Source organism: Triticum aestivum, chromosome 6A, assembly GCF_018294505.1.
Source record: "Triticum aestivum cultivar Chinese Spring chromosome 6A, IWGSC CS RefSeq v2.1, whole genome shotgun sequence".
In the NCBI taxonomy this organism is placed as follows: domain Eukaryota; kingdom Viridiplantae; phylum Streptophyta; class Magnoliopsida; order Poales; family Poaceae; genus Triticum; species Triticum aestivum.
The window spans coordinates 442,718,114-442,744,663 of NC_057809.1; the positions used below are offsets into that span (position 1 = coordinate 442,718,114).

Genomic DNA, 26,550 nt, shown 5'->3' on the forward strand with positions numbered 1-26,550 from the left:
TACTATTTCTTAGGATGTGTTTGGTTCAGAGGCTATCCCTCGGGGGACAGGGATATCCCCTTTTTAAATGGTTGCCACCCGTTTGGTTTGAGGGATAGAAGGGATAAGGATAGCCATTATTCCTGGAATATTCCCTAAAACGGGGGATGTGCGGAGCCGCCGAAATCTCGCGGGCGAAGCCAGCCACCCTTCTCGTCTCACGCCCGAAGCGTTTTTCTCTCGCTCTCACCCCTCTCTGGAACAGAAAACACTCCTGGAAACATTATCCTCTCGATTCGCTGGTGAGCGACCACGCTGGTGAATCGTACAAGTGGAATGGTCGAGCCATGAGCGGCGGCGGCGGCCGCGCTGCCATGGTCGGACCCAGATAGGCACACGCCTGCGGCCCCCACCCGTGCCCCGCCAAATGGGAGCGCGCCGCCGGTGACTTACGATGCAGAGTGGCGGCGGCGGCGGCTTCAGTGCCTCTGTCTTTGGGTACGTGATGCCGGTTTTATTCGATCTTTGGGTACGTGATGCTGGTTTTATTCGATCTTGATATGCGCCTCTGTTCTCGATCTGTTTCTGGTGGGCGCAACAACTTCGATTTGATCTGGCGGGTGGCACCAGTTGCATCAGGAGAAAATGAGGAGAGAAAGTGGTACGAGCAGGAGATGGCTGATGAGCTCAAGCTCTTCTACACGTTCAACTAGTAAACCTCAATTTGTACAGGGCATTCGTGTACCAATTTGCATTCTCTGCTCTGAATGTGCACTGTTCTTTCTGTCATCTGATAGGTTCTGAGAATCGGCGAAGATGCAGACCACAGATGGATCAGTTCACCTATCACCAGTACTTGATACAAAGATTGTTGTGGTTGTGCACTAGTGTCTTCGATATGGAATTATTCGATTAAAATAATGCATGGTCATCGCAGGAATTTTTTAGTTATCACCACAACGTATCCATCCCTCAGTCTCTCAAACCAAACACTTAAAATGGCTATCTCTAACCATCCCACCCAACCAAACAAAAAAAGGGTTATCCCTAGCCAGGTGGTTGGGGATACCCTCAACCACCCAAACTTATCCCGGGAACCAAACACATCCTTAGTGTCTCGACTCTTTTCACATAAATGAATTGGTGAAAGTCTGAACTTGCTGACAAATCTGTAGAGTCCATTTTTCTTGTATTGACGACCGAGCCCATCAGAGTTGTGTGTTGACAAATTACATGGTATTTTCCTCTCAAATAAATTACATGGTATATTAACTGTACATGGTTTAAAACTTGTATTGGTACATGGTTCAAAAGTTAGTATTAGTTGATTGAGACACCTTTGATGCATTGGGCACAAAACAGAGTACTCCGAGTTACAATGTAAACTGTGAGTTCCATGCTTGTTGCTTTGATTGATTTTGACTAATTAGCTAGTCAGTGGTAATGCTTTTACTGCTTTCACACGCATTTAGCAGGCCCTTGATAGCTCATGAGTGAATTAACATTTCTGATGTGTACAGCCATATAGTGGGTACTAAATCTGAATGTGAACATCATTGCACTGAGGATCTTGTGTCTACTGAGAATGTTTGTACGCTACAGTTTCGATGGATTTGGTGATCATGAATTGGGGACTGGAAACATCGTATGCGTCATAGCAATGTACACGTACGGACGCAGCTGTTGTTTTGTTGTGCTGGAGTTCTCTGGTAGGCTCTCCGGCGGCCTAGGTGGAGAAGGCGACGAGGGAGGCCTACATGGCTTCTTTGAAGCTCCCTATCTCCAACATCTGCGCCCTCGCCGCCGTGCCTCCACAAACCTCTTCCTCCGACACCACTGGCCTAGTGTTCATTCGCTCCCCATAGAAACAGGCGATGACTCCCTTGGCTTCCTCAGAAAACCGGTTGCCACTGTTTGCCCCCCAAACAGAAACTGATCGACAGACCGCAGTGCCTCCCTTCTATTTATTTTGAAGATTTAAAAAAAGAAATGTTGGTGAATTCAAAAAAGGATCATGATTTGAAAATGTTTGTGAATTTAAAAAAATATTCACATAATCAGAATTGCTTCTGCATTACTAGTTAGTTAGTTGCAGCACATTGCTTGATTTGTCCTTAGGAGTGTCTCCCATATGCATAGCATATTCCTTGGTTGTTGATAGTGAGCAACAATGTACCCCTCCTTACAACCATCAGTGTGAATCCTCGTATCTGTTTCGTATCTCACGGGTAAACCGCCCTTCTTCATTTCGTCAACCCATATGCCCATTGCCACATCTTCTAGTTTGAACATCTGCAAGAATGAAGGATGTAGATAACATCTTGTTTAGCTATACAATCTGTCAGCTGGTAGCAGCAGAGAAGATCAAATAATAAGAGGCTAGACCTGTGAAAGGGACTGTAGATTTTTTGTTTACAGGTTTAGAAGGATGGAGTAACGGGGAGGAGTAGTCTTCAACCTAGTGGTGGAGTGGAGCTGTATGTGTGTGAGGAATCACGGCATTTGTAAATGACTGGTGGAGGCTTTCTATGCCTTTCCTTCTTTAATATATGATATGCATATTCGAGAAAAAGAGTTCTTTTTAGAATAGCGAAATTATAGCTTGAGTGTGCCTCTTTCAGCTAGTTTTTCTTTGTTCCAGGAGGGAAATCATAGCTCATTTTTGCTAAATCAATATACCTCTAGGTGACTTGGTTGTGGTTTGGCACTTGACCGGTCGTTTGTAAATTAGTTTTCATCTAGCATGTACTTCGTATATCACAGAGCCATAGGTTACACTTCTGCCTAAACAGAGATACCTTCAGACGACTTGTTTTATACCAAATGTTGATTGTCTTTGCAATGTCTTCTGAAACCACATATCCTGGTCCATGAGCCCATGGTGGGTATCTCTCTTCAGGCCATTCCTACAGAAGCAGAATACATCAGAAATCTTGGGACCCATGTTTATGGCAGCGAACCTTTCTACGTGGGGACATTACCTCCGGGCTTATGTACCACTTGCTTTCACTATTTCTGTGAGGACCTGAATCTGAATTGATGCGACCATAGAGCAGACCGTTGCTGACATTCAACTGTTTTACCGAGGAGTAGATTTCGTGCACTCGAACAAAAGCATCATCGTCTGTTTTCATCAGATACTTGGCTGACACAGCATTGGTCTGCTCAAATAGAGCACAGTTAGTTAAGCACACAAAAGCAAAAGAAATGGAAAATCCTAAATTAGTTGTGAGAAGAAGATCAATGTTTTACCCCATAGATGCATATTGCCAGTGTCTTCCATGTAATTAGGCTGTAGTAATCAACAAAGGGCAACACCTGAATGTCACCATATTTGCGTGCCTCGTTCCGGAGTTCCTTATTTACCATCAGGTTTGTATGCTTTTAGTAAACAAAACAATACCAAACGTGTCAGGATTAAGGACTGCCTTAATATGTAAACGGAAGCAGTAAAAGAACACTCTGAAACACTTGACAGTTGATTGAGATAACTATCCTTTAGTATTTTACCAGGCCAACGAAAAATCGGACCGCAACTGTTCCGTTACGCACTGCATCATATTGCATCCACGTCCTTCGAATCGCCATTCTACGCTTGAAGTTGTTTGCTGTTGAGAAGATGCCGATCAGAAGGTCGAGATCTTTGCCGTCTGGAATAGGTGATGACTTCAGCATATCAAGATCGAGGCTATTTTCCAAGTCTTCGGAGGTAGGCAGTCCACTTGCAATGGCACTTGCTAGCTTGAAGTCACCAGAAATCCTTACTTGAGTACCAAACCAAGGTTCGGAGCCCTGATAACAGAAACTCAAACAGTAAGGATTTGAGCAACATCACATTTATCTCATGATCCACACGGGAGAAGATTACCGCTCTGTATGCGAATGAAGTAATATGTTTCCCGTCAACCGTCATATGGATTCCTTCTAGCGCTATCCGGAGAGTTGTGATAGCAAGGTATCCCTGCTTAAAAGGAAAATATGTGCTTGGTTTTCCACCTTGCTTGGGACCAGCGTGATGTGTAGAGTTCTTTATGCTCTTTTCTTCTCTGCCCACCATGGAATTACATCTCTCCAAATCATCCACTGTGAAAGATGTCAGATAAGTGGTGTGAGGCACCACAATAATAACTACTACTAGTAAGCAATTTATAAGCAAGTTTAAAGTACCTTGAGTTGCATTGTTGGAGTGGCCGCTGGGACAACGATCCTCAAAACCCCAGCCATTACTTGCAGTGAAGGCGTTCTGCACTATGACCGGACCTTGAGCAAGTTTATCGCCGGTTAGACGAACACCGTACCGCAACACAATGGGTTCTTCAGGTTCCCCCGGGAGTGCCGTCCCGACAAGATCAATCCAAAAGTTACCAGACAGGCTGCCAGGAGTGCCTATGACAGTTATGGAAGAACCAACGACAAGCCCACACGGTATGTCCATGGTAAAGTGACCGCCCGCCGACTTGGAAGCGTCCATTCTGCGAACTGAGTATGGGCAGAGCCTCCCCTTCTCTATTCCCGGAGAAGTTGCATTTTGAACCGTTGCCATCAAGTTTTCCCATGCGGTTCTTGCATCTTTGATCGCTTTAGTCGCATGGGGAAGGCCCGTGGATACGTTGGTTAGCTGCTTCATATGGTTCCATGTGTTTAGCCAGTGTAGTCTTTCAGTCGAGGAGTTTCTAGGATCCAGGTTGCTTGAATCATCCGCTGGTGATGATACCACCCTTGCAGAGGAATTTCTGGGATCTAGGCTGCTTGAATCATCCGCTGGTGATGATACCACCCTAGTAGAGGAATTACTGGGATCCAGGCTGCTTGAATCATCTGCTGGTAATGATACCACCTGCGCATTCGCCGGATTGGCTGTTGGTGCATCTGCGTCCACTCGGTTGCTGAGCCATGCAAGGGGATTGGCATGGAGAATTTGATAGCGGGATGTTCCTGATATGGGGCTGTTCAATATCAAATGTCGCACGATAAGCGGAGAAAAGAAGGTGATCAGAACTGCGATGCAGAGCTGCTTTGTTGTCCACATCTCTGATCTCACTTTCTATGGAACCGTGGCAATCACGCAGGGCACTGCTGATTTGAATGGAAAACTAACCCTTGCACTTGCAGTCTATCCAGCATAACACCTGTCGATGCAATTGTCGTCACTTCTTTAGCTATAATGGTAAGCATTTTTTTTCTCCTTAGCATGCCACATGCATCATATACAGTGGGAACAAACTATGCCATAGGAACTGAAAACTCTTTTAGTTTTTGGGTTAACTAGACCTCCTTTAGCGAGTGAAGTGTGTGCATATTTATATTATGTAATAAGAATGAAGAAATACTACTACAATTCTATAACCAACATAAACATTGTGCCAAATGAAATAGAGAATATGCATTTGATAACTTTAATCGTGGGACAATGATCATTATGCCTTTTGAAAAGCACTATATTCATGATGTTATTTGTGTGTCTTTCATTAAATCAATGCATCTATTTCACGAGCTAGCTTATAATTTTTGTGCAATAATCAATACATCATACTCATTCCCTACCCAGGACTAGTCGAGTTGGATTTGGGCATCGCCCATGGGCAAGAAAATGTGCCCATACCCTATCCATATGAGCCGAGTACCCACGGGTACTCATGGCCATGAGTAAATTGCCATCCTTGGATACCAATATAGCGTACATGGAGCAACCTCTCTAGATGGAGTCCAAGGAGCAACAAACCAAGATTCTTGTGGTAAGTTCACAATGATCAACTTAATCATGCCGACCCTCCGAGTTGTTACGGTGAGGTCAGAAGCTCTCTTTCCCAGATTCGACTTCGTGGGCTTGTCGCAGCCGTAGAGAAGGGGCATCCTTTGGAGCCGTATTCACAGTTGCTGATGGGAATGTTGGGGAAGCATGTGAAGAAAGATCAGGAGGCAACACTTGCTTCAACATTGGAGGCACCATGTCATGCCCCCCCCCCCCCTATTTTTTGCTGAGTTTCAAGGGCCTCGTAAGCCCCTGAGTCCTAAAAATTCGTGATAGGAATTAGCGGACGCTATCCATTAGGACATTGGTCTGACCCATATTTTGAAGGCCGGGTCCTTTGGCTCGGCTTCATAAGAAAACTGGGACGAGGGAGCTGGTCACCATCGGCCCACCGGTACAAGCGGGTCTACCCAAATCTAGTTGTCCAAGGTTGTGGGAGATATTAGTGCATGATTGTTATTTTAAACACTAATATATGAAGCACTTATATTCGGGAAGTTTTTATTAGTTAGTGAAACACAATAGTTATGAGAGCACCTTCCACCAAGTCATTTAATGAGCTTTTGACCATGGACACAAGTTGCAAAAACTTGTCTTGTATTTGTAGAAAATATCAATTTTGAGAAGGGGTCCGTTGGGGAGTAATTGGTTGGAATCTAACTTTGTTACTAAATGATAGCCCACACGTTGTTGCGGAATGTTCTGCAATCTATTTTAATGAGATTTGGTGGTATGAAATATGAATATTTGGAGTAATAATATGATAACCAAAAGTAAAAGTACATATGATTTTTTGTGTTTGAATATTTACGAGATTTTTTTTTGTGTTTGATTATTGCATAGATAAAATATAAAGACCATAATAGAGTGGAAATTATCATGCATATTTGCATGTTGAAGTGAGCTTTTCCAATGCATTGTTGGCTGTTGAGGTGAGTGTTTTCTCATGCATTTGCATGATGAGGTGGCATGCTTGCATGTTAAAATAAATATATTAGTAGGGGCTTGCTATTTAGATATTGAAGATCAGATTTATGCTTAACAATGTAGACACAAATATGTAGTGTTCATGAGCCCATATATGTACATAATCAAGAGATGTTGGCCATACTTAATCCTTTTATTCCTCCGGAACGTCATACTTACTCCTAACCAGTACTACAATTAAGCAAACATAAATATTTTAATTTTACTGAGGTCATTGAACCATTGACTTCAGAAAACAATAGTGTTAGATTAGGTATAATAAGATGACGTAAGTAGGCTATAGGAACTATCACATCAGATTTGTACTAAGCTGGAGGATAGATGAGAGAAGAGAGAAGAGAAACGTGTTGTAAATTAATAGCGAGGTACAACAAGGGCTCCAGAAATCTTTGTGAGAGAATGAGATGGGCAAAGTATTGATGAAGTTTAATAGCGAGCTATAACAAGTTCTGCTTTTTGTATGATTTTTTAACACACCTTCCTACTTTTTATCTATATTATTCTTTCCGTATATCATACATAGATAGATATTAAAAACCAAAAACTGTTTTTGGATCCTGGATTCCATGGAGCATCGATTATTGAAAAATACATTTTTTTGAAGTTAAAAAAATGTATGTATACTGCATTTATGTAAATTTTCATGATGAATACGTTTGGTGCAAGCTAAAAAACCCTGTATTTCTAACACATGCACTATTCACTATAAATATCCATGATTTTTTTTGCAGCTCACACCGAAATGTATTTCATCATGAAGTTGTACAGAAATGTAGTATACGTCCCTATGCACATGTGTGTTCTGTATCATTTTTTTAGAACATCAAAATATATTTGTTGATTTTTTTTCATAAGCCTTTTTTCATTAGAAAATTAACCTGAGCGTCCATGTCAAATCCAATGAACTTGCATAGTGTATTCTTTGAATTTCTTGGCCGGTAGTTTGTCAAATTAAAGATACGACGATAAAACGCCAGGAACTGCCAAATGTGCCATGGCGCCAGACCAGGCGCCTCCGGTCCAGTCAAGCGTGCATTTGTCGTTGTTTCACGCGGTCTTTGAAATGCGTAGACGGCAGCCAAGCCCTTCCTTTTTCTTCTCCCTTTTCTTATTCTAATGAACATGCATGGCGGCTATTCCCAGGTGATGATCTTTGATTTGTTCTTCATCGTCAGACCCGACTTCTTGTTCCTTCTCCAAAGCTAAGCTATGTACCCTTAGTAACCCATAAACATCTGCTTCTACATACCAAACTTAACGCAAAACGTGGATATAATCTACTCCGTATTTACTGATGATGCTGATGATGAATTGCAAAACGTGCATCAAGCTGCCAAGAAACTGCATCGTATTCTCAAATGAGCAAGAAACTAGCAAAGCACCGGAGTATAACTAAACGACCTCCTACTTTGCATGCAAGGGAAAGGGAGGATATGGGATGACGCTTACCTTGTTGCCTGTACTGCTTCGATCTTCAACGCTTCAAGTGGGAAGATGTGCTCGTCATGGCGATGATGATGAGGAGGAGGGGAAGATGGCGACGAGGAGAGGAGGAAGGGGAGCAAGCGTGTAATGCTAACGGGCGAGAAAATCGAGGGAGCAAGTGGTGCAACCGGGGCATGCTTAAGGCAGGTCCTTAATTATAACTTACTAGTGCCGATACGCGCCGGCGCGCCCCTGTCAGACATTGTGATCAATGGAAAAAAACATGCTGTAACAAAATAACGTGGTCTTTAAAATATGCTATTAGCAAGACATTGTATACTGATTTATTTAGCGAGACATTTCTCAACTGTTATAGCGTGCTATTTTTTTTTCATTGCTTGTGATCGATGGCAGGATTAGAATACCCCCTTTGTCCGGTTTTATTAGACACTCTCTTATTTTGAGTCAAAATTTGATCATAGATTTAGTTCGTAAAACATAAACTATATGTCACAAATATTATCATGGAAAATCTCTTTTGAATACAAATCCAACAATATACATTTTTATAGCATATACTCTATATTTTGTTAGTTATATAGATAAACAAAGTTTGACCCAAAATACTAGGAGACCCAGTAAGCTCGAACAGAGGAAATAGATTCTTTACAAATAAAGTAATGTGCTGCTATGTTTGTTGCTGCTAGAAGTTTCAATATGTTCAAAAATCAAGACTTCAAGACAGCGTAAAATGGCGAGGATGTCAAACTCCGCATACAAGGAATAGCATCCACGACCAATACAACCACATGTTCCTTCCTACGTTTTGGTTTAGGGTACATAACATCTATTTCTAAGTAACTTAATAGATACGAATAAGTTTTCCCCTCACGTTAGGGTTACCCCTCCTCCAGGCGACGACGGCCACCTTGGAGACCTTCGCTCCCCTGCCCTCCTCACCGGCCGTTGTCCGCCGGGGCTTTGCCTCAGGGCGACGATCTGAGGGAGACGCTAGGGAACCACCGCTTGCAGAAACCTTTTCTTCTTCGGGCGAGAGTTACAACAGATGGCAGATCCGTCTTCAAGCTCGGTTACGGCCACGAGCGACATGGAGGCGATGATGAAGGAATTAGGTCTGAAGGAGGATGACCTAGAAGACATGGTGATCGAGGCGGATGAGCTACCGGAGGAGGCCACCAGATGGATGGCGCTGGCCCGTGTCCACACAGATAAGCCCTATAGCCAATACTGGTTCTTCCGTAATATGCGTGTGGCGTGGGATCTAGCGCAAGAGGTGAAATTCCGCCCGCTAGAAGAGAACCTCTACACCCTCCAGTTCTCGTGCCTCGGCGACTGGGAACATGTGATGGAGGAGGGGCCTTGGACTTTCAAGGGAAAAATGGTGGTAATCACACCGTATGATGGCTTTACAAAACCATCTACGATTGAGCTGAACAAAGTGGACATATGGATCCAAATCCATGACTTGCCTGAGGGCTACTTCTGCAAGATAAAGTCGATGTCTTCTACGGTGGGCGAATACATCTATGCCGAGCCAAAATCCCAAGACTTTGAAGGCAACTTTTTCAGAGTCCGTATTAAGATCAATGTCACTAAGCCGCCGAAGAACGATGTGTCGCTTGTCATCAAGAGGTAGAAGGAGGTCGTTAGAGAGATTTTCAGGGTTAAGTATGAAAGGTTGCAGGACTGGTGCACTGTGTGTGGTCACTTGGGCCATAAATATAAGGAATGTGGTGATGGAATCCACCTTCCAGGAGCTTTGGTCTATAAAGATCTTCAGGCATCATGGTTTAGAGGTCCAGGTCGTGGCCCAGGTGAGGGCAGCGAATCCGGTGGTGGACGAGGTAGAGGCCGCTCTGGCTCCGGCAGGGGCCGAGGCAGGGGGAACAACTAGGACCGCTAACCATATGATGATGACCTTGCGATGGGTAAACCTGCCGATGCTGAGATGGAGGATGTGGATAAAAACAGGAAGCGGGTAGCCCCTCAAGCTACAGCCGTGTTGTTGCCAGCTAGTAACCAAACACCGGAGGCAGCAATCTCCTTGCCCTCCCGTCCCCAACAATACCGGAGAGTCCCTCTTCAAAAGAAGAGCCAAAGAGAAACAAGTCAACACCACAGATCACTGAGAAGGCTAAGGAGAAGAATCCTGCAGCAAACAAATCAACAAATGCGCGTTTGGCGGGCTCCCAAGGGGAGTTGCGCCTAGTGCAATGAGTATACTATGTTGGAACTGCCACGGGGCTGGCAAACCCGCGACAGTTCGAGAGCTTCATGATCTAACGAAGCAGTATGCCCCCTCTATATTATATATCTTAGAAGCTCAAATAGAGGGATCTCGGGTTGAGAATTTGGTAGGTACTCTTGGTTTCGATAAAAGCTATGTGGTTAGCAGTTGTGGTAGAAGTGGAGGCCTAGGATTTTTTCGGAAAGATTGGAAAGATTCAGTAAAAGTTGAAGTTCTTGGTTATTTAGAGTATCATATTGATGATGCTGTTGAGGATCTTGTTGATTTGCAAATACGAGTAGCTTTTGTCTATGGGGAGGCACAAGTGAACCAAATATATAAAACATGGGATATGCTTCGAGGAATCACAGGAGCGAGCACATTACCATGGATAGCTATTGGTGATTTTAACGAAGTCATCCACGCCAATGAACACGATGGAGTCAGAAACTGAAGTCAGGCCCAGATGGATTTATTTCGGACGCTCTTGACACCTGCGGCCTAACTGATATCGGATACACAGGGACAAATTGGACATTTGAGAAAAAGGTAGCGGGAGGGACCTAGACAAGGGTACAGCTTGACAGAGGTGTCGCAGATTCTGCGTTTGTCTCAGCCTTTCCTAATGCAAACATCGAGCACTGATACGTCTCCAACGTATCTATAATTTTTGATTGTTCCATGCTATTATATTATCAACCTTGGATGTTTTATATGCATTTATATGCTATTTAATATGATTTTTGGAACTAACCTATTAACCTAGAGCCCAGTGCCAGTTTCTGTTTTTTTCCTTGTTTTTGAGTTTTACAGAAAAGGAATACCAAATGGAGTCCAATTGACCTGAAACTTCACGGAACTTATTTTTGGACCAGAAGAAACCCAGAAGACTTGGAGTGCACGTAAGGGGATCAACGAGGAAGCCACGAGGCAGGGGGCGCGCCCACCCCCCTGGGCGCGCCCTCCACCCTCGTGGGCCCCTCGTGCCCCCCCTGATGTACTTCTTCCACCTATATATCTCCATATACTCTAAAACGATCGGGGAGCATAATAGATCGGGAGTTCCGCCGCCAGAAGCCTCCGTAGCCACCGAAAACCAATCTAGACCCGTTCTGGCACCCTGCCGGAGGGGGCAATCCCTCTCCGGTGGCCATCTTCATCATCCCGGTGCTCTCCACGACGAGGAGGGAGTAGTTCTCCCTCGGGGCTGAGGGTATGTACCAGTAGCTATGTGTTTGATCTCTCTCTCTCTCTCTCTCTCTCTCTCTCTCTCTCTCTCGTGTTCTTGAGGTGATATGATCTTGATGTATCGCGAGCTTTGCTATTATATTTGGATCCTATGATGTTTCTTCCCCCCTCTACTCTCCTGTAATGGATTGAGTTTCCCCTTTGAAGTTATCTTATCGGATTGAGTCTTTAAAGATTTGAGAACACTTGATGTATGTCTTGCCATGCGTATCTGTGGTGACAATGGGATACCACGTGATTCACTTGATGTATGTTTTGGTGATCAACTTGCGGGTTCCGCCCATGAACCTATGCATAGGGGTTGGCACATGTTTTCGTCGTGATTCTCCGGTAGAAACTTTGGGGCACTCTTTGAGGTTCTATGTGTTGGTTGAATAGATGAATCTGAGATTGTGTGATGCATATCGTATAATCATACCCACGGATACTTGAGGTGACATTGGAGTATCTAGGTGACATCAGGGTTTTGGTTGATTTGTGTCTTAAGGTGTTATTCTAGTACGAACTCTAGGGCTGTTTATGGCACTTATAGGAATAGCCCAATGGATTGATTGGAAATAATAACTTTGAGGTGGTTTCGTACCCTACCATAATCTCTTCGTTTGTTCTCTGCTATTAGTGACTTTGGAGTGACTCTTTGTTGCATGTTGAGGGATAGTTTTGTGATCCAATTATGTTAGTATTGTTGAGGGAACTTGCACCAGCGAAAGTATGAACCCTAGGCCTTGTTTCAATGCATTGCAATACCATTTACGCTCACTTTTACCATTAGTTACCTTGCTGTTTTTATATTTTCAGATTACAAAAACCTTTGTGTACTATCCATATACCACTTGTATCACCATCTCTTTGCCGAACTAGTGCACCTATACAATTTACCATTGTATTGGGTGTGTTGGGGACACAAGAGACTCTTTGTTATTTGGTTGCAGAGTTGCTTGAGAGAGACCATCTTCATCCTACGCCTCCTACGGATTGATAAACCTTAGGTCATCCACTTGAGGGAAATTTGCTACTGTTCTACAAACCTCTGCACTTGGAGGCCCAACAACGTCTACAAGAAGAAGGTTGTGTAGTAGACATCAAGCTCATTTCTGGCGCCGTTGCCGGGGAGGTGAGTGCTTGAAGGTATATCTTTAGATCTTGCAATCGAATCTTTTTGTTTCTTGTTTTAGCACTAGTTTAGTTTATAAAAGAAAACTAAAAAAATGGAATTAAGTTTGCCTCATACGCTTCATCTTTTCAATATCTTTCGTGAGTATGATGGAAAGGAAAATTGTGCCAAAGTGTTAGAAAAAGAATGCATTAAAATGTTTGGCACTAAATATTTGAATGATGAGCATGATTGCAATGTTGTTAGTATGAATTCCTTGAATATCTATGATGCTAATGATATGCAAAGCCACAAGCTTGGGGAAGCTATGTTTGAGTAAGATGATATTTTTTGTTCCCCAAGCTTTGATGAGCGAATTTACTATGATGAAAGGATGCCTCCTATCTATGATGATTATTGTGATGACACGTATGCTTTAAAGAATAATGGTAACCATGAAACTTGTCATCTTGATCTTAATTTTCAATCACATGATAGTTACTTTGTTGAGTTTGCTCCCACTACTATTGATGAGAAGAATTTTGCTTATGTGGAGAGTAGTAAATTTTCCATGCTTGTAGATCATGAAAAGAATGATTTAGGTGCTGGTCATATTGTTGAATTAATTCATGATGCTACTGAAAATTATTATGAGGGAGGAATATATGCTTGTAGGAATTGCAATAATATCAAGTTTCCTCTCTATGTGCTTAAAGTTTTGAAGTTATGCTTGTTTTACCTTCCTATGCAAGTTGATTCTTGTTCTCACAAGTTGTTTGCTCACAAAATCCCTATGCATAGGAAGTGGGTTAGGCTTAAATGTGCTAGTCATATTCTTCATGATGCTCTCTTTATGATACAATTCTTATCTTTTATGTGAGCATCGTGGAAATCATCATGCCTTGCTAGGGGCGTTAAACGATAGCGCTTGTTGGGAGGCAACCCAATTTTATTTTTGTTCCTTGATTTTTGCTCCTGTTTAGTAATAAATAATTTATCTAGCATCTTTTATGATTGATTTTTTATGTTTTAATTAGTTTTTTTGCCAAGTAAAACCGTTGGGAAGACTTGGGGAAAGTCTTGTTGATCATGCTGTAAAAGACAGAAACTTTAGCACTCACGAGAATTGCTGTCATCTTTATTTGGAAAGTGCTATTTAGTTAATTCTTTTTGCAGATGATTAATAGATAAATTCCTCAGGTCCAGAAATTAATGTGAGAATTTTATGAGTTCCAGAAGTATACGTTTGATCCATATTACTACAGACTGTTCTGTTTTTGACAGATTCTGTTTTTCATGTGTTGTCTACTTATTCTGATGAATCTATGGCTAGTAAAATAGTTTATAAACCATAGAGAAGTTGGAATACAGTAGGTTTAAAACCAATATAAATAAATAATGATTTCATTATAGTACCTTGAAGTGGTGATTTATTTTCTTATACTAACGGAGCTTACGAGTTTTCTGTTAAGTTTTGTGTTGTCAAGTTTTCAAGTTTTGGGTAAGGATTCGATGGACTATGGAATAAGGAGTGGCAAGAGCCTAAGCTTGGGGATGCCCAAGGCACCCCAAGGTAATATTCAAGGATATCTAAGAGCCTAAGCTTGGGGATGCCCCGGAAGGCATCCCCTCTTTCGTCTTCGTTCATCGGTAACTTTACTTGGAGCTATATTTTTATTCACCACATGATATGTGTTTTGCTTGGAGCGTCAATTTATTTTGTTTTGCTTGCTGTTTGAATAAAGTATCAAGATCTGAAATCCTTAAATGTTAGAGAGTCTTCACATAGTTGCATAATTATTCGACTACTCATTGATCTTCACTTATATCTTTCGGAGTAGTTTGTCATTTGCTCTAGTGCTTCACTTATATCTTTTTAGAGCACGGTGGTGGTTTTATTTTATAGAAATAATTGATCTCTCATGCTTCACTTATATTATTTTGAGAGACTTTTAGAACAGCATGTTAATTTGCTTTGGTTATGAAACTAGTCCTAATATGATGGGCATCCAAGAGGGATATAATAAAAACTTTCATATAAAATGCATTGAATACTATGAGAAGTTTGATACTTGATGATTGTTTTGAGATATGAAGATGGCGATATTAGAGTCATGCTAGTTGAGTAGTTGTGAATTTGAGAAATACTTGTGTTGAAGTTTGTGATTCCCGTAGCATGCACGTATGGTGAACCGTTATGTGATGAAGTCAGAGCATGATTTATTTATTGATTGTCTTCCTTATGAGTGGCTGTCGGGGACGAGCGATGGTCTTTTCCTACCAATCTATCCCCCTAGGAGCATGCGCGTAGTACTTTGTTTCGATAACTAATAGATTTTTGTAATAAGTATGTGAGTTCTTTATGACTAATGTTGAGTCCATGGATTATACGCACTCTCACCCTTCCACCATTGCTAGCCTCTCTAGTACCGCGCAACTTTCGCCGGTATCATAAAACCACCATATACCTTCCTCAAAACAGCCACCATACCTACCTATTATGGCATTTTCATAGCCATTCCGAAATATATTGCCATGCAACTTTCCACCGTTCCGTTTATTATGACATGCTCCATCTTTGTCATATTGCTATGCATGATCATGTAGTTGACATTGTATTTGTGGCAAAGCCACCATTCATAATTCTTTCATACATGTCACTCATGAGTCATTGCACATCCCGGTACACCGCCGGAGGCATTCATGTAGAGTCATTTTTTGTTCTAAGTATCGAGTTGTAATTCTTGAGTTGTAAGAAAATAAAAGTGTGATGATCATCATTATTAGAGCATTGTCCTAGTGAGTAAAGGATGATGGAGACTATGATTCCCCCACAAGTCGGGATGAGACTCCGGACGAAAATAAATAAATAAAAGAGGCCAAAGAAGCCCAAATAAAAAAAAGAGGCCAAAAAAGGCCCAAATAAAAAAAATAAAAAAAGAGGCCATAAAAAAAGAGAAATGCCCAAATAAAGGAAATAATTAAAAAATGAGAGAAAAAGAGAGAAGGGGCAATGCTACTATCCTTTTACCACAATTGTGCTTCAAAGTAGCACCATGATCTTCATGATAGAGAGTCTCCTATGTCATCACTTTCATATACTAGTGGGAATCTTTCATTATAGAACTTGGCTTGTATATTCCAATTATGGGCTTCCTCAAAATGCCCTAGGTCTTCGTGAGCAAGCGAGTTGGATGCACACCCACTAGTTTCTTTGTTGAGCTTTCATACATTTATAGCTTTAATGCATTCGTTGCATGGCAATCCCTACTCACTCACATTGATATCTATTAATGGGCATCTTCATAGCCCGTTGATACGCCTAGTTGATGTGAGACTATATTCTCCTTTTTGTCTTCTCCACAACCACCATTCTATTCCACCTATAGTGCTATATCCATGGCTCACGCTCATATATTGCGTGAAGATTGAAAAAGTTTGAGAACATCAAAAGTATGAAACAATTGCTTGGCTTGTCATCGGGGTTGTGCATGATTTAAATATGTTGTGAGGTGAAGATGGAGCATAGCCAGACTATATGATTTTGTAGGGATAGCTTTATTTGGCCATGTTATTTTGAGAAGACATGATTGCTTTGTTAGTATGCTTGAAGTATTATTATTTTTATGTCAATATTAAACTTTTGTCTTGAATCTTATGGATCTGAATATTCTTGCCACAATAAAGAGAACTACATGGATAAATATGTTAGGTAGCATTCCACATCAAAAATTCTGTTTTATCATTTACCTACTCGAGGACGAGCAGAAATTAAGCTTGGGGATGCTGATACGTCTCCAACATATCTATAATTTTTGATTGTTCCATGCTACTATATTATCAACCTTGGATGTTTTATATGCATTCATATGCTATTTTATATGATTTTTGGGACTAACCTATTAACCTAGGGCCCAGTGCTAGTTTCTGTTTTTCCTTGTTTTTGAGTTTTACAGAAAAGGAATACCAAACAGAGTCCAATTGACCTGAAACTTCACAGAACTTATTTTTGGACCAGAAGAAACCCAGAAGACTTGGAGTGCACGTAAGGGGATCAATGAGGAAGCCATGAGGCAGGGGGCGCGCCCTCCACCCTCGTGGGCCCCTCGTGGCCCCCCTGATGTACTTCTTCCACCTATATATCTCCATATACCCTAAAACGATCAGGGAGCATAATAGATCGGGAGTTCCACCGCCAGAAGCCTCCGTAGCCACCGAAAACCAATCTAGACCCGTTCTGACACCCTGCCGGAGGGGGCAATCCCTCTCCGGTGGCCATCTTCATCATCCCGGTGCTGTCCATGACGAGGAGGGAGTAGTTCTCCCTCGGGGCTGAGGGTATGTACCAGTAGCTATGTGTTTGATCTCTCTCTCTCTCTCTCTCTCGTGTTCTCGAGGTGATACGATCTTGATGTATCGCGAGCTTTGCTATTATATTTGGATCCTATGATGTTTCTTCCCCCCTCTACTCTCTTGTAATGGATTGAGTTTCCCCTTTAAAGTTATCTTATCGGATTGAGTCTTTAAAGATTTGAGAACACTTGATGTATGTCTTGCCGTGCGTATCTATGGTGACAATGGGATACCACGTGATTCACTTGATGTATGTTTTGGTGATCAACTTGCGGGTTCCTCCCATGAACCTATGCATAGGGGTTGGCACACGTTTTCGTCGTGATTCTCTGGTAGAAACTTTGGGGCACTCTTTGAGGTTCTATGTGTTGGTTGAATAGATGAATCTGAGATTGTGTGATGCATATCGTATAATCATACCCACGGATACTTGAGGTGACATTGGAGTATCTAGGTGACATTAGGGTTTTGGTTGATTTGTGTCTTAAGGTGTTATTCTAGTACGAACTCTAGGGCTGTTTGTGACACTTATAGGAATAGCCCAATGGATTGATTGGAAAGAATAACTTTGAGGTGGTTTTGTACCCTACCATAATCTCTTCGTTTGTTCTCTGCTATTAGTGACTTTGGAGTGACTCTTTGTTGCATGTTGAGGGATAGTTATGTGATCCAATTATGTTAGTATTGTTGAGGGAACTTGCACTAGCAAAAGTATGAACCCTAGGCCTTGTTTCAACGCATTGCAATACCGCTTATGCTCACTTTTACCATTAGTTACCTTGCTGTTTTTATATTTTCAGATTACAAAAACCTTTATCTACTATCCATATACCACTTGTATCACCATCTCTTCGCTGAACTAGTGCACCTATACAATTTACCATTGTATTGGGTGTGTTGGGGACACAAGAGACTCTTTGTTATTTGGTTGCAGGGTTGCTTGAGAGAGACCATCTTCATCCTACGCCTCCTACGGATTGATAAACCTTAGGTCATCCACTTGAAGGAAATTTGCTACTGTCCTACAAACCTCTGCACTTGGAGGCCCAACAACGTCTACAAGAAGAAGGTTGTGTAGTAGACATCAAGCACAAGAGTGCGGCGTCATCGGATCATATTCCTATTCTGCTGCAACTACGCGACATGCATAAATGCAGGAGGGGTCCACGTCCATTTAAATATGAGCTGTGTTGGGAAAGGGATCCGACGCTACCTGCGGTGGTGGAGAATGGATGGGCTCAAATCCCGGGAGATTCGGTGGAATTGCTCCATGCAAAGCTGCAGGGGTTGTCTGCTGGTTTGACAAACTAGGAGCGCACTCATTTCGGTAGCGTTCGCCGGGAGATCGATCAATTAAAGCGACAACTCGAGATTTTGCTGCACTTGTAACACCCTCGATGCGACTATAGCTCCCACGTGTCGAGGCACGACTTAGAGACATAATCGCATTGAAGGCATATGTCGCAAGTTAGGCAATCTTCACAACATCCCATGTAATATAAATAATAAAGGGGAGATAACAATAGTTGGCTTACACTCGCCACGTCAATCAAGTACATAAATAACATTACATCATCCAAACACTCATGGCCCGACTACGGCGCCAAAATAAAAGAGAACCCAACATGCGACAACAGTCCCGTTCACCCCCAACTGGGCACCACTACTGATCATCGGGAAAGGAAACATAGTAACGTTGAGAGTCTTCGTCGAACTCCCACTTGAGCTCATACGCGTCTCCTGGAGCGGAATCATCAGGTCCTGCATCTGGTGTAATAGTAATCTGTGAGCCACAGGGACTCAGCAATCTCGCACCCTCGCGATCAAGACTATTTAAGCTTATAGGTAAGGCAAGGTAAAATATGAGTGGAGCTGCAGCAAGCGACTAGCAAGTATGGTGGCTAACTAATTCGCAAAAAGAGAGCAAGAAGAGGAGGCAAAGCGCGAGCATGAAACTAGAGAGCAACCTGCGCAAACATTACTCCAACACAGTGTTCACTTCCCGGACTCCGCCGAGAAGAGGCCATCACGGTAACACACTCAGTTGATTAATTTTAATTAAGTTCAGGTTCAAGTTAACTACAACCGGACATTAACAAATTCCCATCTGCCCATAACCGCGGGCACGGCTTTCGAAAGTTCAAATCCCTGCAGTGGAGTCCCAACTTAGCCCATGACAAGCTCTCACGGTCAACGAAGGAATAGACCTCCTCCCAAGACGTTCCGATCAGACTCGGTATCTCAGTAATTCAAGACACTTCGACAGGTTAAAACAAGACCAGCAACACCGCCCGAATGTGCCGACAAATCCCGATAGGAGCTGCACATATCTCGTTCTCAGGGCACACTCAGATGAGCCAGACGTCGGGTAGGCCAGCCCAGAGTTGCCCCTGGTAGCCCCGGACATCGCTCGGTTGGACCAACACTCAGAGGAGCACTGGCCCGGGGGGGGGGGGGGTTAAAATAAGATGACCCTTGAGTCTGCAGAACCCAAGGGAAAGAAAAGGGTAGGTGGCGAATGGTAAAACCAATGTTGGGCATTGCTGGAAAAGCTTTAATCAAGGGGAACTATCAAGGGGTTCCCATTATAACCCAACCGCGTAAGGAACGCAAAATCCGGGAACATAACACCGATATGACGGAAACTAGGGCGGCAAGAGTGGAACAAAACACTAGGCGAGAGGCCGAGTCTTCCACCCTTTACCAAGTATATAGATGCATTAAGATAACATGGCAATATAATGATATCCCAACAAGTAAATAAAAGATGTTCCAACAAGGAACGGCCTCCAATCTTCACCTGCAACTAGCAACGCTATAAGAGGGGGCTGAGCAAAGCGGTAACATAGCCAATCAACGGTTTGCTAGGACATGGTGGGTTAGAGGCTTGACGTGGCAATTTGGGAGGCTTGCAAGCAAGTGGTAGGCATCGTAGCATTGGCATAGCAAAAGAGCGAGCAAACTAGCATAGCAAAGATAGTAGTGATTTCGAGGGTATGATCATCTTGCCTGCACAATTGTAAGAGTTGACTAGATCCTCGAAAGCAAACTCAACGGGCTCCTTGTTAGCAAACTCGTCTCTCGGCTCTACCCAAACAAGACAAACAAGTAACAAGGATACAATCAACCACATGCAAACTCAAACAGCACGATGCAAAGATGATATGCTATGCGGGATGCGATGCGGGATGCAAAATGCAAGATATGACAGGCAATGCATGAACCTGGCCTCAACATGGAAATCCAAGTGTGCCACTGGAAAGATGAGATGAAATCGCTTGAAAATGACTTGGGGAAGACTTTGGTGAAGAAGAACAAGGTGAATTTTATCTATTCAACAAAATCAAGTTTGTTCCTGCACTTTGATGTTATGAAACACTGTGTAGTAAGAAGGAGTGCTTCTCAATCAATATTTTATATGTTTGTTAGAAATTGAAGAAAAAATATCTATCTGGCAGTCTATAATGGGTTTTGAGGCTGGTTCATTGCCACACACATAGTGGAGAGCTTCCTAAAAATTGGAGGGGATTTGTTGTAGCCTTATAATGTATTATCTCGGGTATTACATTTCTCATTCCATTTGCCAACATTTTGAATGAGTTTAAATGTTAGCACTCTTAGACAATTGACAATGTTTATTCAAAAGATTATACTGCAGTTCTACGTGAGTTTCATCATAATTCTTTAAATTTCAAATCAGATACAAGTGCAACAAAATATAGACATGACAAGCTACTGAGCTCTCACATTTGAATGCTAATGTTCCTTTGTAGACATGGGTTTATTACCATGGTGCTAGCATTAGGTTCAACCTTCTAAACTTTTTTTTGCTTTTCTTTGTTATTTCGTGTCTTCTTGCGGTCTATTTTCTATTATATAAAAAGTAGTATTTTTCCATTTAGCTTCTTCATGGTCAACAGGATTCACTAATAGCATGGGTTGGAATTCGTATTGGCTTTGTACAGAGGAATAGCAGTTTCATATTTCTCATACTTGCTTTCCATGTTATTCTGTTGCTAGCTCATAGTTTCACCAATTTACAGTAGCAGGCTTCCAGCTATCTTATGGTTCTATATTTTGTGCATTATTTATCTCTCATGCATAAGAAATTACGCTATACAGAAAGTTGACTTTCAAGAAACAATTATTCCATTTATTCCAGAAAGTTGCAGTTTGCTTAGGAAACATACAATTCTTGTTGTAAGTAATAGTACTACTATAACAACTTTTTCGTATTTTTAATTTATATTGGGTGTTGTCATGGTAAGAGACACTTTTGTATTGTGCATATATTTCTTGCTATTTGTTTTCCATCTTGTTGAAGTTGGTAAAATATTTAGACGTCACCTACCCGAGTTTCTGAATGAATGTTGAAGTTTTGTTTGTTGATCTGATAATATGCTAGCCTAGCATCGAACATATTAAAAAATACCACTGAAATTAATGTATTGTGTAATCATGTACATATGTTTGCCTATTCTCTTATTAGGTGGCATCAACTAAAGCAAGGCTTGGTTTATAAAATGGATGCAAAGCAATTAACATGTTGAATTTTACATGGGAGGAGGGGGTGCACTATATCCTCCATATGACTTTATTCACCAGTTGCTATGTATATTCCTATTTCCTTTGGCAAGAAATGTATATTCACAGAACTCCTTAATTTGAAAACCATCATGTTGTTATATCTTGACACTTGTGCTTGTGATATAATTCTTGTGTATTCTGAAGTTAAAACACACACAGTACAAACGCCGATGTTTACAAACACGTACACACACTCATCCTTATGAACGCATGCATGCACACTCTACCCATATGAGCACCTCCAAGATACTGAGCCAGTTGGTCTTGAGATTATCGACAAAAATATCGCCCACATGACAATCGCCATTGTTTTCAAATGTATGTGACAATGAGAGAATATTAACGTGAGGTGTTTATTGAATTCATGCTCCAGCCAACTCATCAAAAAATCTGAACTGATGAAGCGAGATGGACAATATATTTCAACTAAATGTAATGCACTATCACGTTTAGGCTTATTTAGTGCTTAGATGTGTGATCGATGTAGAACGTAGGATCTTCTATTTTAATACTGCGTTGGTGCTTGAAAACGATATAAAGAACGCCGGAATCGGAGTTACGGTTTGGAAATGGCAAGCGATTCAAAATGACACCGGTCTGCGATTTACAGCAAGTAGCCATCTAAATGCAATGAGATGAACATGCTACAGCACCCAAACATGACAACAAAATACACAGCAGGGATGCACACAAGATTCTTCACAAAAGTCTAGCACTGAGCTACGGCCAAATCATCCATTAACAGGTTCAAACAAGCATGGAAAAAATGCATATGACAAACAGATTTCAGACTTAGTGAAATTAACACTTGTCTGGAATTTCAGATCGGGTAGCACTCTTCGGAGCACCAAAACTACATGTTACATGACCTGAACATGGAAAAGTACAGCATGGCATGGAGCTACTCAAAGAGCTTAACAAAAGTCCCTTAGTGACCTTGAGCCAAAAGGGATCAGAAAATACAATTGCAAGCATGTGAACATAGCAAAAACATAATCAGTTTTCATACTTAGTGAAAACTGACACATGCCGAAATATGACTCAAGTGGGCATGTTTACGAGCTCGATGCACTCACTACGGTGCAAGTCATGGCAAGACAAGCATACACCCATCAATAAGGCACAAAATGCACGCTAGACATGGCAAGAACAATAGCATAGCATGCACGGATCAACTACAACATCACCGGCAAAATTGCAAACAAGTTGACAATCTGCCCAGACTCACAAAGTAGCAAAATTAGAGCTCGATTGACTCAAGCTAGGGTGCTCCATAATTGAAAACAAAGACATGGATGGATAGAGCACTACAAGATTAACAAAACATCCTTACTGATCATCCTCAAAAGAGGCACGGATCACTAGGAAACAACATGAACATATGTCAACATGAGATAAACAGCTCCAGGACTTAGTGAAATTACTAAGTCCCTGAAAACAGAATTAGCAAGTGCACCACTTTGCAAGATTGCACTAGTCACCACACACCTCCTAAAGATACATGGGTTGCACCTCTAGAAAGATGACAAAACCCTTAACAAAACACATGTAGAACTCACGGGCATAACATGCACACATTAATCATGGCAAAAATGACAAAAACCTAAATGGAGGAGCAAATCTGACAATTAACTCAAGTAGCCCTCTTCTAACAGTATTTCGGGCATCAAGATGAACTCAAATGAAAATGATGCAATGGAATGTAATGATGTACTCTCTGAGATGAACATTTTGATATGCTATATGCATGAATCAGACCTACGGATGCAAAGTTATGGAGCCGTGAACATGATCATATGGACTGAGAATTTCGGGACTTAGTGAAAAAAAGCAACCTCCCAGATCTAGGGTTTCGGTGGCACGTGGCCCGAGGTTCGCTGGCGCAAGCTCGAGGTCGCCGGCGAGGTGGGTTCATCGGCGGGGAGAAGAGGGGAGGCGAGGCCGGGGCCGGATCCGGCGAAGGAGGGAGGAGGCAGCGCCGGGCGCGGGAGGCGGCCGGTGAGGCAACGCGGCGAGCGAGGCCGGTCGGGCGGCGAGGCGTGCCGGCGTCGACTGGTGGTGGCGCCGGCGGGCGGAGGCGGCGGGGCCGGCGAGGCAACGCGGTGGCGGTGGAGCGAGGAGAAGGGCGTGGGCGCGCGGCGGCGGAGGGAGTGGGCCTCGGGGGCCGGCTGCGGGCTTCCCGGGCCCGGCTGTGGGAGGCGGCGGCGAGTGCCACGTGGCGGAACGCCACTGGTGCGGGGGCAGCGGCGCGGAGTGTCCGCCCCGGGCGGACAATGTCTGGCGGCGCGCGAGGTTTTTTTAGGGTTTCGGGGGGGGGGGAGGAGAAAGATCCGGATTTGGAGGGGGTGTATATATAGGCATAGAGGGAGTTAGGAGAGTCCAAATGAGGTGCGGTTTTCGGCCACGCGATCGTGATCGAACGCTCTAGATGATGGAGCAGAGCTAGGTGGGTTTTGGGCCAAATTGGAGGGGTGTTGGGCTGCAACACACATGAGGCCTTTTCGGTCCCCCGGTTAACCGTTGGAGTATCAAACAAAGTCCAAATGGTACGAAACTTGACAGGCGGTCTACCGGTAGTAAACCAAGTCCGCTTGGCAAGTCTCGGTCCAATCCGGAAATGTTTAATCCCCACACACGAAAGAAAGCTAGAAATGGCCACCGGAGGAAAACGAAGCGCCGGAATGCAAAACAGACAACGGGGAAAATGCTCGAATGCATGAGACGAACACGTATGCAAATGCAATGCACATGATGGCATGATATGAGATGCATGACAACAATAACAACACACGGAGACAAAGACCCAAACCCAAGGGAATAAATATAACTTAATGCCGAAAACGGCAAGAGTTGGAGTACAAATTGGGAAAGTTACATCCGGGGTGTTACAAGATCCCAGGATGTACAGGACCAAGCCATGCATAGGTGAAGGTGACAGATAGACTGGTCGAACTATTCCACCGAGAAGAGATTCTTTGGCGCCAACGGGCAAGACTGGATTGGCTAGTGCATGGAGACAAAAACACATACTTTTTCCATCTCAGAGCTAGTAGGCATAGAAGGAAAAATCAAATTAAATCATTACAACGTGAGTCTGGTTACCACAGTGAAATTTTCTGTGATGTTTAATGGTAAGAGACTTGAAGAGTTTGAACCATCAAGGGGGATAAGACAAGGGGACCCAATCTCTCCATATTTTTTCTTGTTAGCAGCAGAGGGCTTGTCGTGCCTACTAAAATCCAGAAGAGAGTCATCCAACTTGCAAGGTCTACAGGTGGCACCCTCGGCACCACCGGTGAACCATTTGCTATTCGCTGATGACAGCTTGTTGTTTTTCAAGGCAAACGGTGAGGGAGCTAATGAGGTGAACCTGGTTTTGGACCAATATTGTCAGGCCTCGGGGCAGCGAGTAAACAATGCAAAATCTTCTATTTACTTCAGCAAGGGGGTGCCAGACAGTACGAGACAGGACATAAAGAACTTGTTAAATGTACAGAAGGAAACTTTAAACGAAAAGTATTTTGGTATGCCATCGGACATTGGAGGGTCAAAAATGGCGCGTTTAAGTATCTCAAAGATTCCTCCTGGAGCAAAATTCAGGGATGGATTGCTAAAGCATTGTCATCAGCTGGCAAAGAGGTACTTGTGAAATCGGTTGCTCAAGCTATTCCTATCTTTTCCATGTCATGTTTCAAACTTCCCAGAGGTTTATGTGAGCATCTAAACAAGCTGATCAGAAAGTTTTGGTGGGGGAGCAAAGATGGTCAGCGCAAACCACATTAGGTATCATGGAAATCAATGACGCAACCTAAAGGTATGGGTGGCTTAGGCTTCAAAGATTTTGAACTTTTCAATCTTGCCATGTTAGCTCGTCAGGCATGGCGTCTATTGCTTAACCCAGACTCTCTAAGTGGCCGAATCTTGAAGGGAGTGTACTTCCCTAACAGTACAATATTGGAAGCTGAGTTGGGAACCCACCCAAGCCAGATTTGGAGGGCCATGATAGAGGGAAGAGATACGCTGAAACTGGGCCTGATCAAGCGAATCGGGAACAGAAATTCAACAAATATCTGGAATGATAATTGGCTCCCACGTGATGAAATGCTACGTCCTTATGGCAGTGTGTCTCTCAATCCGCTCACTCTTGTCTCTGAGCTTATTGACCCTACATCCATAAGTTGGATTAGGGATATCCCAGTCATTCTAGGGATCCCTCTTTGTACAAGAAACATCCCGGATTTCTAGAATTGGAACTTTGAAAAGAAAGGAAATTTCACGATGAAATCGGCATACAGAATGTTAGTGACTATAAGGCAAAGGAGGGAGGCATGGCTAGAAGGCAATGCCGGCCCCTCCAGGACGGCTATAGAGGAGAAGTCATGGAAAAATCTTTGGAATACAAAGGTACCAGGAAAGGTTAGAATGTTCTTGTGGCGTTTGTCCAAACACTCGATACCCACAAATGTGTTGGGGAACGTAGTAATTTCAAAATTTTCCTACGCACACACAAGATCATGGTGATGCATAGCAACGAGAGGGGAGAGTGTTGTCTACGTACCCTTGTAGACCGACAATGGAAGCGTTATGACAACGCGGTTGATGTAGTCGTACGTCTTCACGGCCCGACCGATCAAGCACCGAAACTACGGCACCTCCAAGTTCTAGCACATGTTCAGCTTGATGACGATCCCCGGACTCCGATCCAGCAAAGTGTCGGGGAAGAGTTCCGTCAGCACGACGGTGTAGTGACGGTCTTGATGTTCTACCGTCGCAGGGCTTCGCCTAAGCACCGCTACAATATTATCGAGGATTATAGTGAAGGGGGGGGGCACCGCACACGGCTAAGAGATCAAGAGATCAATTGTGTGTCCATGGGGT

General features: G+C 42.9%; 1 protein-coding gene and 1 long non-coding RNA gene across 2 annotated transcripts; one reads left to right on the forward strand and one right to left on the reverse strand.

Annotated features, from left to right (window-relative positions):
• The first annotated feature begins 24 nt into the window (after positions 1-24).
• On the forward strand, positions 25-1,131 carry LOC123127808 (uncharacterized). The gene is made up of 2 exons (XR_006462798.1): positions 25-691; positions 777-1,131. It is a non-coding gene; the product is annotated as an uncharacterized lncRNA (long non-coding RNA).
• Positions 1,132-2,064: 933 nt separating this feature from the next.
• On the reverse strand, positions 2,065-5,008 carry LOC123127807 (beta-1,3-galactosyltransferase GALT1-like). Its single transcript, XM_044547650.1, has 7 exons — positions 4,774-5,008; positions 4,147-4,719; positions 3,848-4,062; positions 3,490-3,771; positions 2,961-3,140; positions 2,778-2,885; positions 2,065-2,271 (listed from the first exon to the last, which is right to left on the reverse strand). The coding sequence occupies exons 1-7, from the start codon at positions 5,006-5,008 to the stop codon at positions 2,065-2,067; spliced, it is 1,800 nt and encodes a 599-aa protein (XP_044403585.1).
• Between the last annotated feature and the right edge of the window lie 21,542 nt (positions 5,009-26,550).